The sequence below is a fragment of the Rhopalosiphum padi genome, chromosome 1, assembly GCF_020882245.1.
Source record: "Rhopalosiphum padi isolate XX-2018 chromosome 1, ASM2088224v1, whole genome shotgun sequence".
NCBI lineage: Eukaryota > Metazoa > Arthropoda > Insecta > Hemiptera > Aphididae > Rhopalosiphum > Rhopalosiphum padi.
Window position 1 is genome coordinate 88142520 of NC_083597.1, and position 19387 is coordinate 88161906.

General features: G+C 24.0%; 1 protein-coding gene across 3 annotated transcripts; it reads right to left on the reverse strand.

The window, feature by feature from the left end:
- Nucleotides 1–12702: 12702 nt before the first annotated feature.
- LOC132921766 (profilin-like) lies at nt 12703–19387 on the reverse strand. Of its 3 annotated transcripts, XM_060984964.1 has the most exons (3): nt 18900–19387; nt 17260–17319; nt 12703–14182 (listed from the first exon to the last, which is right to left on the reverse strand). In XM_060984964.1, the coding sequence occupies exon 3, from the start codon at nt 14048–14050 to the stop codon at nt 13667–13669; it is 384 nt and encodes a 127-aa protein (XP_060840947.1). In that variant the 5' UTR covers nt 14051–14182; nt 17260–17319; nt 18900–19387; the 3' UTR covers nt 12703–13666. The 3 variants fall into 3 exon arrangements, with proteins under 3 accessions (XP_060840947.1, XP_060840956.1, XP_060840963.1); XM_060984973.1 differs by lacking the exon at nt 17260–17319; XM_060984980.1 differs by lacking the exons at nt 17260–17319; nt 18900–19387 and adding an exon at nt 16806–16926.

A 19387-nucleotide genomic window follows, 5' to 3' on the forward strand; every position in this document is an offset into this window, starting at 1 on the left:
TCATGAACGACGTGGCACAAATAGTTTTACTTAAGGCGATAGTATATTTTATAAAAACAAACATAATTATAACTTTTTACTAGGTATACGATATTAGTATTACTTTACGACAGTAAATAGGCAAACAACACTCATATTTAAAATCCAAATACTGGCTGCTGATAGCGTATCGATCATAAACATCAAAATATCCTTATAATTACATAATGTTAACGAATTAAAAATAGGTAATGAAATTAATACATATTTTACCTAGGTACCTACTGAGGTTTAGAAGTTTAATCATCAATTTCCACTCTGAAATCATAAAATAACTACAATATTATCATTATGTTTAAACTTAATAACTTATAATATAGGTAGTATAAACTATTAGAGACTATGTAGGTATAGAATAATAAATTCAATATTCTAAGTCAAATTAAGATTATAAGAAGCAATTTCTGAAGTACTTTATAAAATAATAAAATCCCTAATAATGTAATAATTAATAGTATGCCATTTCAACATCAGTATTGCCAATCTATCTATCTAGCTATTTAAGATTTAAATTCATCAAACTAGGTAAGTGTTATGGTTTTACCAACATTGTAGGAATTATGAGTCGATATTAATGGTTTTGTCTTTTTTAACTCCTTGATGTCAAAATAATTTAAGTTAATTTAAGTAATTACCTTTATCAACTTATTGTAAACGATCCGATATTCACAATATCATTTAAATTTACAAATACCTACCTTAACATTGACTGATAGAACAATATTAGCAGATATCTAGATGTAAACAAGTAATAAAATCAATAGATATACACATTAATTTACCCTTGTAAGTTATAATATTTAAAATGTTGATTAGGTACGTATTGTGTTTGTGTATAGGTTAGAAATACATAGATGACAACATGAAATGAGTATCAAAATCTACAAAACCTTTAAGAACCACCCGGTTAGGTTAAAACTTTTATTTGAAGATCATAAAAAAATAAGAAACTCTTTGTTTGTCAACATTAAATACCTAATGTGAGACTTTGAGAGTGCATGTAATATTGATTTGAGATATTATACCTACATGTAATTTAATTATTCGTCGCCTTTTGAAGGGACAGATAAAAATTGTTTACAAGCTACAGTTCGGATCTTATATTATACAACAACTATAAAATATTATAATTATAACTATCTAATCTATTTATTTACTTACAAGTCAAGAATTAGGCAAAAATAGTGTTGTAAGTAACATATCATAATTGATGTGATCTACTTGTAAAGCACACCGGTGTCTTAAGCAATCTACCATTAAAATAAACTGATTTTTTAAACAATCTACCAAAGTATTTTTGTTATTTACCTAACCTAAACCCACAACGTGATAAATATATCAATAATATAATTGTCGTAGGTATCAATTTTGCAAAAACACGCACCTCTAACAACAATGAAGTCCATATTTAATAACAACCAATAATTTCGTACTTAGACACACCCATCATATTATTCATATTCATTCATATTTTTAACACATAAATTATTTTATTACTATATTTGTTATAACCTTAATATTTATTTTTGTAAATATTTTTATCTATACTGTCATAAAAGCCATTTAGCGTTAATTAATATACATATAAATAAAAAAAATATATGACTAGATATTAAATATCAATGATGATTTCCATTTCCTTTGGCTTAAAAGAGGTTGCAAAAGGAATAGTGGAGATCTATATATCCATTAAAGGATTTAATTTTTGATGATTTTCTAATGACATAAAAACAACCTTTTATGATTTATATAATAATAATTTTTTTTGTATAACAATCTTTTTTAAATACATTTTTATGAATATTGTACACAACATGATTTTTCATAAATTAATATTTAATTAAGTTTACTTATAAACTATTAGTGTGTAGTTTTTAGTAGATCACTTATGAAACCAGTGTGGTATACTGTATACATGTAGATAGCAAAAAATTATAATGTATTGCTTATGACACCGTTACCAAGAATTATTAATAACAACTATTAATAGTATACACATTATTTACTTAACTAAGGTGATTGAAAATTATAATTTTTGATTAAGGCAATTATTAATTAAGTAGATAGTTATTACTCATATACCTGATACCTAACTATTATACACCAATTAACACTTGCAATAATAAATAATAATATATATTTAGTGATCTAATAAACTGGGTTCAATTAAACATATGGTTATTACTTATTCTAATATAGGTAATAATTTATCCTTTTTTTAAATTAATAATGATAAATAAATAATTATTATATACCATTATTCTATTTTAAAGTTAGTAAATTAACAATTATGATTTACATTTATTTTAATATTTTTTTCTTATAAACTGAAATAAGAGGGATCTAAATACATTTTAACATAGATACATACTTTCCAGACAACCTAAATACAATACTACTCATAATTCTAAAATAACAATCCTAATTATTTACAAAATAAGTCTTAATGATTATTACTGAAGTTTTTTAATTTCTTAAAAATACCATAGGTATAATGGTATAAATAATATACATTTAGGGGAAAAAAATATGATTAAACTACTTAAACTTTTTTAGAACACTAAATTTCACTAATTCAGGTTCAACAATGATATTTTATTAACTTAAGTTATGATAACTACCTATTTATTTTAAATGTAATTTAATATATTATAGAAGGTAGACAAGAAAATACTTGATGTTTTTTAAATACTTTGTAATGAACTTATGAACAATATTTTCTGGTAGCATTAAAACACTTAACAGAGCTATAGAGCCAAATTTTGGAAAAATAGTTTGTTGTATATTTGGCATTAACATTACACACAGTTCAAAAATAATATAACTATTAAAATCATTTAAGTATTAAAATTATTTTTAAAAAAATCATTAATTTATTATTTCATGTTGAGTTAAAAAGTAATATTAATAACAACAAATTTACATAAAAGATAGTTTTTTTTTATAGTTAATATGTAGAAAAAAATTATTATTAATTATTTGTTTTTACATACATCAATTAATAATTTAAAACTTTTGGAGTAAACTGATGAACATCATTTTTAATTTAAATTAAATTGAATAAAGTACAAACTAATTAAAAATCATTTCATAATTTGAAATATTAAAATATATATATAAATACTATTAATACTAAGAAAACAAAATATTTAATATTCTAAGGGTAAATAATATAATTTTATTTCATCAAACCATTTTTATTTTATGATAATTTAAAAACTAAAAATTTCTCATAATATTGTAGCATGAATAGATAAAAGATTTTAAAATACCGAAGAACTTATTATAAAATTACAAATATCAATATTTTAAATGCCTTTAAAATATATGTTTAAGATTGAAATCTAAATAGTTAACAGAATTAAAATAATTTAGAATTTTATTTTATAGGTAATTAACTATTATAATTGTTTTATAATAACTATACATGCTTTAATATGAATACTTTTATTCACAAATCATTACAGTAAATTTTGAAAGCCTAGTAAAATAATTTTTTTTCTTTAATTAAAAAGCAAAGTAATTTTATTTAATATTATTTTTCAAAAAACAAGACTAAAATATTTACTAATATAAAAAATCTTAAATTATTTAATTTATAGTTGAGAAATAAATATAAAATGTAATAGTTAGCATGTTTTAAAGTTATAAATGTAATGATATCTATTAAACACTTTTCATACCATTACAGTCCATGTTCTTTTATACATATTCTTATTATTTAATCCTTTTTGGTAGCTTTGAAAAAAAAAAAATTTATGTTTAAATAACAAACACTGGAATAAAATTCTATTAACTTAAAAACACACGTTTTATTATAAAAAAAAAAAAATAGAATAGTAAACTGAAACCAAAACATGTACGTTTGTCGAACACACGAACACAACTGTAGCGTTACTATCGGTATTGTACGGCTATAGCGGACGGCAGGAACCCTTTGGACTCCTTTGCATGAAGCACTGTGGTTGGCTAAAAAATAAAAGGCTATTTACCCTTTTTTTTCTTTACTGCACACAGTAAGTCTGTACTCCCCAATGATATGCGATTCAGTCTGATGGTGCGCACTCTCTAACATATGCCCTGCCGACACAGATATACCAACACTATGCATAAAAAAATATATAAAAAACCATTTATACTATATGGTATAGAGGAAGGGTTAACTTACCCTTTTTTAGAGTACAGGAGCCATTTTGATTTTTTGCACCCTTTTTAATACCAAGAATGAATTAATGCAGCTGGTTAAAAGGGTTGCAACCCTTTTAACTATGAATCACTGCTTAACCCCATAGGTAGGTGTTTCCACAAATAAATACCTATTACAATAAATTATGGTATTAAAACAAATATTATTCTAATAACATTTTTTTTTTTTTTTACTGATTATTGCATTGATGAACTTTAACTAACATAAAAGTTCTTTTGCATATGATATTTGGACATATAATTTAAGTAATTTAACCATTGTAATTATTCACATAATTGTACACACTACTTTACTATCTTTACTTTTTAAAAGGTACTTTAATAGATGCATTTTCAATAATATTACTAGTAAAAGAAACAACTAATTTAATTATTCTTATTTTCATAGTAGCCAGTATAGATATATTAGTATATATTAAATATAATAACTAGTAAGTAATAACAATGCAACTTTTATAAAATAAAACCATAGTTTTTTTGAAACTACATTTTGAAAATTGATTACTAGGTATTACTAAATATAATTGATTATAAACATTATTTATATCAGATAAATTCCAAAACAATGTGTATAGCCTATGACACATTTTTAATTAAAATAAAATAGACAAAAAAATATTGTATTATTTCCTAAATAGGTACATAGTACGTATTATGATTATTTATATCTTTATCCATAGTTATTAAATTTTAAAAAGTATTTTTTTTTTTTGAAAAATAAGAAAACAAATCAGAAAATGACTAAGTATAAGTTAGTTGTATTACATTATAAAAATAAAACATTATAGTAAACTTATAAAACATTTTTTTAATTGGGTATCCTGCAGTCCCATACAAAGTCAAATTTTCACTTAATACATGAATAATTAAAGTATTAAACACAAGTGTTATGCCTACAAAAATTACAACATTTATAGTAGGTAGGTACCTAAATAAAAATTTGTATCAAGTTATTACTAATTAAGTAAAGTATTACCAATTTGCCAACAGCTATGAATTACATTAAATATTATAATAATGCTATAGTTCAAATTTGTAATTTAAAATCCTAATAAGATTTGTTACAATATTAAATTAATATCATGTTCGTACACTGAAAAAAAAAATAGGTAACTAATTAAAAAGTGTATAATTAGAATAATATTAAAAATGTATTACAATTATTTTTTCAATCTGAAAAAAATGATCTTGTCATTGTTATCACTAGGGCTCGGATTTATATCTAAATACATATTTTTACTGTGACTTGATAAATTAATTTAGGTGAGTGATAAATTCGTTTCAAGGGATTTCCAATAAAATTAACTATATTTTATTTTACATATTTTCATACATAAGTACATGTTTTTACATATTTCTCAACAATTCCATTTTTTCCTACATATTTTAACAATTTGTTTATTTAAGATTTATTAATAATTATTAATTATACAAGAATGTAATTGAAAAATGAAGTAGTGTACATTTCTGTTAATTATTTTTTTTAGCAGATGTAATTACAAAATTAGAAATCCGTGACTTAACTTTAGTTAAAAATTAATATTGTAGAAAAAACAGTAAAAAAACTTAAAAAATACAAAGAAAAATTGGTGAAATTATAAATACTAAAGTAAAAAATATTCTGGTTTTGCACAAATGAAAGCTATCAAAAGTATACATATTGGTCGTTCTTCAGAAGTTTCATTAGATGTAGAACTTACTCCTTCAGACATAGTCAAAATTCAATACTGTTCAATAACATCAGTGGAAGTCGAAATATCATTTAGTCGGTATAAGGCAATTTTACAACCAAATCGAAGATCTTTTGAATTTGAAAATTTAAAAATGCATGTTATCATAAATTGTAATCAAAATAATTAATATTTTTATTTTTTTTTAGCTTTTTTTTGTTTATATTTTATAATTTTTAATACCTTTTTTTTAATAATTTTACTATTTAAAATATAATTTGTTTCATATGTCCTCATATGGATATATTATATAATTAAATATTAATAAATAAAACATATTAGTAAAATACATGTTTTGAGTTTCTTAGCACATATTTATGTACATGTTTTGATAACATAAATACATATTTTGGTTTCATAAATACATATAAATTCGAGCCCTGGTTATCACTATATGTATATTATCATTCGTTCACTCCATGTACAATACATACATATTTTATAAATAATTATATACAGTTTTATTTATAAAATGTTGCATATAATTTTAATATTTTTTCTTTTTACATACCACAAGTTATTAAAAAATGTAAATAAAAGTATTGTTAATACCTAAGTTTGTATAATTTCAAACATTTTTATATAAGTTTAATTTTGTTTTCATTTATTTATTATTTAGTATTAATTTAAAAAACAACTGATAGTGATGACCTATGGAGGGAGTTAAGCATTTAATTGACTGAAGTTTATTTTCTATTTTATATAGTTGGCCTCCAATTGTATCAGTGAATATTTTAATAATAAAAAAAAATTGCAATATGAAAATCCTCAAGCCTTTTTGAGTAGGTACTGAGCAGAGGCACAAATTATTTCAAATTATAGGGGGGCAAAACAAAAGTATTCAATACCCACCTATTAAAAAAAAAATGTTCGGTGCTCACATATATAAATAATAATAAAATGTATCAAATAAAAATAGAAAATATAATTTACATTGTGAGATAACAGCATTCACCAATTTTTTTAAGAATAACATTTAACTATTCTAAAATACATTTTTAAAAAAGCACCTACCAAATGAAGGGGAGCAGTGTTCCCCCCTACTAAGTAGGTTTAATAAACCTATTTATTTAGTGGTTTATGTACCTTCAGTATACTTACTACTTATACTACTTATAGTTTACACATTATAATTAATAAGTATGATTAAATGTCTCAATTCTGATACCTATATATAAAAGGCTGAGAACACAAATATATTTTTTAAATAAACTACAATAATTGGAGCATAGATTTTAAATCATAAATATTTTTTCCTTTTGTTAATATAATATAATAAAAATTGAGCATATTTACAGCATGTATGATGATTTATATTCACATCAAGTCATAGATCTTAATATAATTTTAAAATTACAAATGACGGTCATCACAAACCTATACTTCATACATATTTAAGTTATTTATATTAAACTTTAAACTGGTAGTCTGCTATGTCAAAATGTCCATTTATACTGATGTAGACATTTAGTATGTACCCAATAGCCACTTATGAATAAGTTCCATCAATTTATTATATTGATTTTCTATTCAATATATTCTTATTTGAGAAAATAAGTAATAACATATTACATAATATTCTAAATAATAATTTGTTTGTAGCAGTTAGTTTATTACAGTCAATGTAACATAAGTAATTAACAATATTAATATATTACAAATTCCCATTGTACATGATTAATGAAAAAAAGGTTTACAACTCCATCCATTACATCGCTGCTTATTTTATTTAGCTTAAGTACCCAAAAAAATAAAAAATCATGAAGGTAAACTATACATATTGTGTTGGGTTTCCAAAACTGATAGCATGGGAAGTCTTTAAGTCTTTTAAGTCAGTCTTTACAAAAATGATTATGACTATGTCACAATGGAAGATTTTTTTAAAGGCAGTCATACACTTACAATATTTAGATATTCTTAATCTGCTAAAATGTTGATAAGATAGTTATAATAAATTATTGGTTATACTAAAAAACAGAGAAGATAATTTTTTAAATTATTATACTTGTTTTATATTTAATAATACTATTTAGAAAAATTGAGTCACCAAAATACTTTACATTTATCATTGTGTAAAAAAAGGAAAAAATAAAACACATTTGTAAGTCCACATAGAATTTTTTAATAAAATTAAAGCGTTAATTTGTAACAACAATGTATTAATTAAAATATAGTTATAATTAAAGTTATAATATAGTATAATTATATCAAATTACCAAAAGAAATGATAAATAATAAAATTGAATAGGTATGAGAATTTTGTTAAATTCTGAGGCCCGGTATTATATTTTCGAGGCCTGATTATAATGGGTCGCGGCCGATTATTTGGGAAACGCTGCTCTACACCAACATGTATTTCTTAGTATATAGGCTGGGCACATTTCTAAACAAAATTGGTACCAAAAAACAATACACACTAAAGCGCATTAATTTTAAGGACTAAAAAGGGTCTTCCTTTCAGAATGGAATATACAGAATACGAGTCCTTATTACCCTAACCTTAGCACTCCCCATAAAAAAATCCTAGATCCGCCACTAAATATAATATTTATTATTATTATTACTTATATTTAGTAACCTATTGTTAAAAAAATTACGATAATATTCAACAATAATTGATATTTGTTAATTGGTGTTTTAGGCATTTGATATTCAAACATAAAAATAAGACGTCCCAAATTTGAAATTTCAATGGTTTATTATTTTCAAGTAGATAGAAGGTACCTATATTTTAATGTATAAATTAAATCGGTAATATTTGATAATAGATTTTGTTTCTTTAGGACCGTGGCCTAAAAATTATAACACAAGATAATTCTTTAAAAACAGCTGCACTTCATTATCCCCAGAAATAATTACGATTTTATGAAATTTTATCAGGATGGGTCTTGAAGTTTTAGGCAAAATATAATTAATTCGATTAACATTTGTTTTATAATAATTTAGGTACCTATGGGCTATGACTTAATTAGTAATTACTATCTAATAATTAGTACCAATGTACCATTGTATCAATAGTACCATAGGCATTGTATTATATAAATAATACCTCTAGTTTACTAGTAACTAGTATATATGTACACAAAAATGCAGTAGGTACTCATAGCCCATTATGCAGAATATATATTTGTATAAATTACTAATTAGCATTCAATTTATTTCATTTTTATGACTTAAATACTATTATTATTATTATTATTATTTATATACATATATTTTATTTTTATTTTTGATGAATTGGTTTTCGTTTGTTATTGCATTGATAAATAAAAATACAGAAAAAATATTATCATCGATGTAGGTACATTGTACCTACTTAATTATATTTTTATATTTCAAGTAAAATTATATTATGTAGTTTAGTATTATTTAAAATTGTTGTCTTTAAACATTTAAGTATAAAATAATATAGGTAACTCTTGATTACAAACAATATTTGTTCACCTTAAAAATTTGAAAAAACGTAATTAAATAATGTTTATATTCACTTGTAAACTTTTTGTTGACAATAATTATTAATTTTATATTTAAAAAAATTTATATAATTTAATAGTATAGTATAGTTTATAGTAATATTGTATAATTGCTGGAAAATAATAAATATTTATAGTTTATGCTGTTTTTGTTCAAATATACATAAGCATTAGGGTGTATATTACACGTGGTTTAACGGTACCTACCTAAGAGTTATGTGAAGGAACTTAAAATGTTAAAATTATTATATCTGCCTAGGTATATATTATAGATTTTTAAGTACGAAATATTTTTGTTTATTTCATATGCCTAAAATACGGAGTCACAGAAAAATAAATATTAAATGTCTTTATCCAAACTTGAGTACCCAGTGACTACTTAACACAGCTATTGGCCATTTATTTATTATTCTAAATCACGGACAAATGTATGTTTTTAAGTACGTGCATGTTTTAGATACTATACCAGCGTACTTACTAGAGTAGAGTACCAAGGTATAATTATTTATAGAGTATAGACATATTGATATTATATAGTATATCTTTACGTAGTTACTCGTTAGTTAATATTAAAGAGAAGGTGACTAGACTTTAAAAGTATTACTCATAAGTCACGATTACCTAGATAACCGTGTTATTATAGGTACTCTACAGTTAGCTTTCCACGGGGGAAACGATATTATCAATAACCTACAGTCTACACTATAAATAGTCTCCGACGATGAACAATTTTTAAACTGTAATATTATTAAAATCTAAACACGGGCCTATAAATAAAAAACTTATTTTTATAAGTCATAAATATAATTAATCAAAGATTATTCTATAAGCAGTCATTGCCGTATCTCAAAATTGACTATAATTTATTATGTATCAAATAATAAAATTTAATTTAAATGCACAACAGTATTACCTAAATATAAATTACATTAAAATCAATAAAATTTTATTACTTTTATAATTTTTATTACTTATTTAGTTATTTTTTTATCGACGTTTATCATGATACGTCATTAATCATAATAAAATACTAATAATATATTTGCATATAATATATTTTAATTACAGTAAATTACGTTATCAAATGTATAGTTCGGTGAAAAATAAAGAGTTCTCTTTATAATTTATTTCAGACATTAAATATTTAGTACTCACTAGACTTAACTTATTGAGATAAATATTTTTAATAGTCGGATAGGCCTATATAATTAGGTTATTAGGTACCTATCTGCACAATTAGTCCACCGTCCGCAATTGGTTTTCCTTTCCCAAAATCAATTACAATTAAAAAATCTACGGGCTTACTTCAAATGTAAATTGTTTATCAATATTAAAAATATTAAATTATGTATAATTAATAGTAATTTAGAAATATTATAATAGAACATATTTATTATAATATACATTTAATATTTAAATACCATTTAATGTAATATATTTTACGTAATCAAATATCAATTGTATTTAAATATTGTATTACATATAATCTAATTTTTTTAGTTGAATACATATTTTACACTTAACACATTTTTAAATATATTATATATTAATATATTTAAATGTTATCAGCGTTTATACAAATTATAATATGGTATTTCATTTTATAGTATGGCTGTAATTACCTACTTATTTCTAAAATTACTTATAAGTTATATAGGTACTAAAATAGTTTATATAGTAGGCATTATACTATTGGATACTAAATACTAATTAGATATTTGATATACCTAGTAATTACTAAATTATAGTACTACATACTTTCAAATTTGAATTCTGACAATTTCATTTTTTTTTTAAATTACCTACCTTCAATCTTCAGAATTCAGAAATAACCACCATTAGTATTTAGTAGATATTAGGTACCTATGTCATTTTAGTCATACTCATGGAAACTAGTCGAAATTAATAATTACTAACAGAATAAAAGTATTATGTGTTACTAATTACTTATTTTTCATTTCTTTTGCAAAGATATTAGATAACCTGTTGTACATTAAAATAAAACGTTTTGAAAAATAGTAGAGTTAATCACGCAATTTGTGTTTCGTTATCAGAGATTCAGAGAAAGCTGAGAGCCTTTTAAATCAGCATGCGTATATGTATAATGTATATAGTTGGTCATCATATAATATTAAATTCCAAGGTCGGAAATAGTTGTTTCATAAACATAAAAATGTCAGTTCTCAGTTGTAGTCAATATGAAGGTAAAACATAAATAACATTCAAGGGCATAAATCTTTTATAACTAAAGTAGGTAAAAAGTCCAACACAGTGATTAATAAAATAATACATATATAGCTAATGAAGAGTGAAAATGCACCAATTAAAGAGTACTGTGTCACTATGGATTTATCAATACAATTAATGTTGGAATAAAACATTTATGGTTATGAACAAAAGCTCAATAGATATCCAGTATATTACAAATTTGTCCAATTTGTCTGAACTTCCTTATAAATTAAATAAAAACTAATTAGGTACTATAAATTATCAAACTACTACCAATATAGTTTCAACAGTTTTTGAAATTATTCAATTCATAATATATATTATTTATGTTCATGGTATCTATTTTGTATAAGGGTACCTGTGAACATTGAATAAGCCAGTATTGTGTCAAATATAGAAGATAGTTTCTTTTGTTATTTTTTTCTTGACTACCTCAAGTACTTCTTAAATTCGTGAAGTCAGTATAATATTAGTTCTTTTTATTTTTCATCACGTGATATGTAGGTACCTAAAAAAAACATAATTGTGTCTAATAAGTTTGATAAAAGTTTCAAATTTAGACTATACTATACATACCAATTTAATATTAATGTTCACCTATATTACAATACCTATCAATACATCTGAAAAATAACCTGATAATTAAATGAAATATTAAACTATTAACACATTATCCATTCTTTAGACCCTAGTTATTGTGTTGGTAAAATTCATCAATAGGCCACAGAATAAACAGTTATATATTCACACAGTCCGGTAATAATTCTATTCAAAGAAAAATAAATGTTTTATATCTAAAGAAAATGATGATAAAAAAAAGTACAAGAGTTCAATGCTCTTATCTATTATTATGTTTGCACAATAATTAACTTTTACAAAAAACATCAGGTCTAAACTCTAAAGTTCGCCAATATGATAATATAATTGAATAACTCAATCAGTCCAACTTCTAAAAATATGTAATTTGTGATATTTACTTATAAGGATGATTGTGTAAATTAGAATTTAAATAAAGTACAGCTATATGTGTAAAATGTTCTATAAATATTTGTTTATTGGTTGGTTATAATAAAAAAAATATTTGACAATATATTATACAATACAATATTTCTTTTATAATTGTTTTACTTGGTAGCCACGGGAACGTAAATCGGTATAAAAAGCTATACGTTTATTATTGCTCATAGAAATTTTAAAAAATAATTAATAAACATAAATAAAGATACCACACAGCCAATTAAATATTAAACAAATTACAAAACACTTAATTGTTAGGTACATACTATCTTTTCGTTCGTCATGGAGTTTTGAATAAATATCTAACTAGGTACTGTTTCTAAATCGAACAGTGAAAAGTGCAAATCATAACAAGTATAAAGCAAAAACATTAAAAATAAAGAAAACATGATTTTCTTTTTATTTATATTTGTATATAATAGTAGAAAAATATAAACATGAATCAAGGATTTTTTTTAAAAAACTGATGATAGTTAATTATATCATACATTTGACTAATAGCAATAGCTGATAATCAAATTGTAATATACAAATAATATTCAATAGAATTACTAAGTTTGTATAACAGTTTTTAAGTTATGAGGATAATTAATTTTTAATTTTTATTAGGTAGAAATAATATCTGAAACTTGTGTACAAAAATGATAATGTTAAACAAATCTATAGTTCCCAAGCAGCGGATCAAAATCTTATCAGAAATAAAATATAATAAAAGATAATGAAATAGTTGTTTGGTATTCCATTAAAAAATAAATAAAAAATAAAAATAAAATAATATATATATACCTAATATATTTCTCCCAAAATTATAAACATTTATTTTATTGGGTGTAATTGAGATTAGGTTAATTTAATGTAATATATTAAATGCCATAACACATAGTTTTTAGTTGTTCTTGATATTCTGAATTTTGAATTTTTTTCTTCCATTTTTGAAGCCACATTAATCAAATTTTTTTTTGCAATTCACGTTCAGTATCCATGGGCAACCAAATGATCACCAAGCTTTTCAACAACAGAGGCAGCTTGTTGTGGTTGAATGGGGTCTTCATATAATGAAACAACTACAGCCTGTTGGGTCTTCACACAGTGTGCACCTACTTTACCCAGCTTTGCTCTAATGACTTTATCAGTACCAGACAAATAAATAAACCTACTGCCAGCTAGCGTTACACCTGAAGCAGCCAGAACATTTTGGTTTTCAAAACCAGCAATTAGTCTGCTAAGTTCTTCCTTGGTAACATTAAATCCATCGGAATTTGCCCATACAGTACCATCATGACCTGAGATAGCAGCTTTGGTAACACATCTAGAAGCTATAAGGTGTTTGTCGACATAATCTTGCCAAGAAGACATATTTGATGTTGTGTTTAGTGTGCGTTAAAATTAAGTCTTGAAAAAGGGTAGGTATAACCTAGTACATTAAACTAAGTTAATGACTTGATATAAATTTCTTTGCAAGAAATTTTCCAAAACTGCTTGAAATATCTGTAAAAATAAAAATCATTTAAGTATTAGTACATCATAAGCTTATGCATAAAAAATTATAGTAAAATTAGGGCTTTAATTGATAAGAAATAATAAAAATACAATTCAATTAACAATTATTATAATAATAATGAACCAAACCTAGTATTATACCTACTAATTTTAAATAAATCCTAATACAAAAAAATTACAAATCAGTTTGATATATATTATATAGTGTTATAATTAATCAACTAAAATTAAATATACTATAGGTTAAACAAATTTTGTTACAATAAATTAGACAAATATGACTTGTAAAAATAAATACTAAATCTACTATTACCTTTAAGCATTTTAAGCTATATAGCTATATTAATAAATGAATATTTAAGTTCTAGTTGGGTTATAAATGTTATAATATTGAACTGCTTTACAAATTATTATCTCATGTTTGAGTGACTTAACAAAAATTATCAAACCGAATACCATATTTTATACACATTATGTACTTTTACAGTATAAATTGAATTAAGTCATTTTCAAAACTGAAATTTTATTATTTATTAGGAGATAAATATGCCTTAGAAAAAACAATATTATAATAAAATAAAGATAGAAGTTTATTTATATATTAAAAATGTAGTCTAATATAAGCTGCATATTTTTTTACGAGAAGTAACTATTTAAAAACTTAGAATCAAAATTTAATTGTTATTCTGATCATAAAAAAAATTTTATTATATCTTTTCTGTTATCTACCAAATACTTTTATTGGGTCCGTCCAGTTTAGCAAGAGGAGGGATCACGAGGTCTCTTGATGTATTTTTTTTAGTTTCTATAGTGGTTCAGCATTGGTAATTTAAATAAAAAACAACTATTTATTTGTTATACAAAACTATTTGGAATAAGTCACAGAGTAAAATCCATATACTATACTCATTGGGATTGAATGAATGCACTTAAAAATGTGGGTGGTAGACGGTAGACTGGTAGATAATATAAAATATCTAAATATTAATACTCAATCAAACTCTGACTCCTAATCATTTATAAACTTCCTGTATAATATATTATCTACATTTCAATACTAGTAAATATTAAATAAATAATTATAAATTATAAAAGTACTATATTCAGCAGATAACACAATTAGTTTAAATGCATAAACATATTATACCTACATAAACAAAAATAATATAATAACAAATGTTTTATCTCTGAAACTAAATTTAAATGAATTAAAATTCTATAAAGTTATGATAGGTAAGGTTAGATGTAAAAGAGGTAAATGGGATATCAATAATACAAGAAGTAGATAACCGAGATGTTTGAAAAAAAATTAGCGGAGGCAGCAAAAGCCCTAGATGATTGTAACCTCTACTTCAGGGCAGTCAAGTGGCGAAAAGTTGTGTCTCTATTAATTTTAAAATTAAAATATTTAAGTATCTTAAAACTCGCCAACAATATAATAAATTAATTTAATGTATTATTTATTAAATATTATTACTTAAACAAGTAAAAATATAACTCTTTGTAACTCCATTAAATTAAAATGTATTAATAATTTATAATTTGTCTAACAAAACGCTAGTTATATTGCATAGTGTATTTTCATATTATTAAGCCTCTAGCATTCATCAATTATTAGAAAATGGAGATAAATTGGAAATTAATGGCTTACCAGTAAAACCTGTTATTTGTTTTTTTATAAATTACTTATTATAGTTTTTTAACGGAGGTATACCAAAGATAATAATATAATGTATATGTAGGTAGTATTAAGTTTGTATTTCTGGTACAAATTGTTGATTTTAGTAATACTTGTAAAATGAGCATACATTCGTAAGTTTTCTTTGAACATAAAGTAGTGAATAATTTTATTATTCATTATAACATATTGTATAAATAATAATAATATAACATCTATTCAAATTTACAAGTTTTGTAAGCATAGGACTTTAACAGATAGAAAAATGGTTTGTTTAGATACTACTAACATAATATTTAATATTTATCTAAATACTGAGTGATTCTTTTATAAAATAACACTCATTATTTCAAAATCAATTAATGATTTTGAAAATATTTTTTCTACATAATTTACAATCGAAATATTTAATAAATATTTTACTCAAAGGAATCAAACTTACAGATACACAAGGTGACTAAGCATTAATACCAAGTAAAAAATGTATCCAGATAATGATCACCAATTGAAATTAATTTAAAAAATCTTATTTCTAATCATAACTAAAAATGTTTTAAATTACAAAATACATTAAATTAAAAGCAGTCATTTTATATCTTTACAGAGTTTTATGAACAAGTAATAATTATTAATTTATAGGAAAATAAAGTATGCCTATAAATTATACCTTACATTAAAATCACAAGATAAATACATGTTTATTTTTTTTAATTTTCGTCATAGCAAAATTACATATAAATCAGTTTTAATATTTAAATAGTATCAAATATCAAAAAACACTAGCAAGACATTTATACATTTTAATGAAAATTATAGATTAAACAAAAATGTTTTGTAATATAAAATTATGTACAAATTGTTTATTAATTAATGTAGTATAATATTAATCTTAAAATTTCAATTTTAATTTAGTTAGAATAGGTATCTACTCACATTAAAATTGATATTTCCAAAAATGTATTCATTCATGACATTTAACATACATTTTAATTCACAAATTACAGTATAAATTGAAAAACAATAAATATAATGTTTATTATTTAGATGATGTCTCATAGTCATTCAACTAATCACTACAAAGGGCACAAGGAATTTAGCATGACCAGATGCTTACAGCGTGACTTGGGGGGAAAATGACATCATAGATGAGGTCATTGAGTTGGAAAAAACACTACATAGATAAATAATTTGTATCAAAGTATTACGTATTTTAGGCAAATCAATGAAAACAAAAATATAGGGGGTCTTAAAAAACTATTTATTTATTATTTCTAACATAAAACATTTTTACTAAAATTGTATAAATGAAATAGAACACTAAGAGTCACTACTATGCAATATAATCATAATTAAACTAAAAAAATATTGTATTTTATAAAATACATACCAAAAGGATGTGACAAAAGCAGGTTGAAAGTAGGTGGTTGTAAACAAAATATTTATTGTCCTAAAATATAAATGCATTTGTTTAATAAAATGTACATAAAAATGAGAAATTAATTATGTTTATACTATTTTAGTTATTATATTTTATTGAATTATAATATATATATAGGTAATAGCAAATTAATACAATTGTTTTTTTAATTTAAGAAGAATGTTATTTTAAAATATTATTAATTCATATTAAATACAGCAAGTATAAATAATAATATTATTATTATTAATAACTAATATCCAATAAATGAAAATAATAAACTAATATAACCCAAAACTCAACTAGGTATGACAAATCTGTGAGGAATTCAATGGTTGAGATATTGTCAATTATCTCAACAGCAATAACTAATAATTAACTATTAATAACCAACATTTAATAATTAATATAAATTATAAATAAGTATTTAAAATAAATCAATTACTTAATTAAAAATTTTGGCAGATTTAAAAGATTAATATCAATAAAAAATACACAATAAATTCAATATTTTATAAAAACAGAATTTGTAGATGCCTTCCTATAATATTATAATTGATAAATAATTACAAATTAGGAATGATAAATATTTCATGATTTATAACATAAAATATTATGAATACTTAATATATTACAAATAATTTAATTAGGTCAATAACATTTTTAAATACTAACAAATAATGTTTTGCTACTTTGCCAAAAATAAAAGGAAACAGTACACTTACAAACATATACAGTTTTGGTAAATCCTATTATATTAGTAGGTGCCAAAAATGTCAATGTTTTAGACATAGGTATTTATTGTAAATATAATTTAAAGAATTCATAAGAAAAAATAGATAGATTTCAAGAATAAATTATGATGCAACTATTTAATAATTTAATCATTTAATATAGAAACTAATTATTTTGATTGAAGAAATCAAAAAATGTTGAGCGAGTCAGTAATTATTAATTAATGTAAGAGATTGGCCAATATGAAAGTCATAAATGTTATAAATGTTTTCAAAAGTAGAAATACATTTTAAAATTAAAGATGTGTATTGCATTCATCGTATTTGAAGAGAACAGTTCTAGTACAAATTCTAGAATAGTTACTCTAAATAATATTATAGTGACGGGTGAACATTTCCAATAGGGAAATCGCGAGGACGATTAAAATCGAAACTTGTCGGAGACGCTCGCCAAACACCGGGAAACAAATTTACCAGCCTTATATGGGTACAAATGTTGGTAAGTAGTCTGGTCGAGCGTATTATTATACCGGTTGACCTGAATCTAAACAAATACACGACGACGGTGGCAATAGGTATATTAGTATTTATATCGTCTGCGTATCGCGACGGAAAAAAAGCGAATAGTACCTGCACCGAGCGGGGGTAATAATAACGATACCTAATAATAGTAATAGAAGGAACAATATAGGCGATGACGAATAAATTACGTCACGGATTTTTGCGAGATGCACTACGATACGCAGCGCAATTCAAACATTTAAAAACAAACAAATAATAATAAAATAATTATAAAAACGGTACTAATTAATCGGATGACAAAAAAATTAATAGAAAAAAAAAAAAAAAAAGCAATATGACGGAAAATCGGTTTACCAGTGGTGTCGTCTGCTCGTACGCGCGAACGGTTCTTCGCTGTAGTGGTTGCCGTCGTCCGGGTGTGCGCACGATCGATTCTCGTCAGCTTTGCGGTATCTGCAGCTCACTGCTTCTGTTGCCCAGGGTGAGTAATAACGTTGCGCTGCTGTTGCGACGACGAGTGACGACGGTCGACGATTACGACGGCAAACCGTGGTGTTACTGCGTTAGCACATGGCGTGGCGGCGGGAGCTGACAGTGGTAGTGGTAGTAGTGGTCGCGAGTCGAGCTGGTAATCTGGTATGTTCCGGCGGCACGCTCGTCTCGACGTCGAGTCGCCGTCGGTTGGTCGGCGGGCGACGGCTATTAGCGTTTGCGACTTGCCGACTTTGAGTCGCTGCTCGCTTGTCGCTTCAACAGGCCGATCGATCGGAACCCGGAAAAAAGTGAAAATTTCGGCTGATAAGGAAAACGAAACGAAAAAATAATTAATACAGTGATCGCCG

What these genes read in the sequence shown, in the direction of transcription:
- LOC132921766 (XM_060984973.1), bottom strand. Translation starts at nt 14,050, where the DNA reads ATGTCTTCTTGGCAAGATTATGTCGACAAACACCTTATAGCTTCTAGA.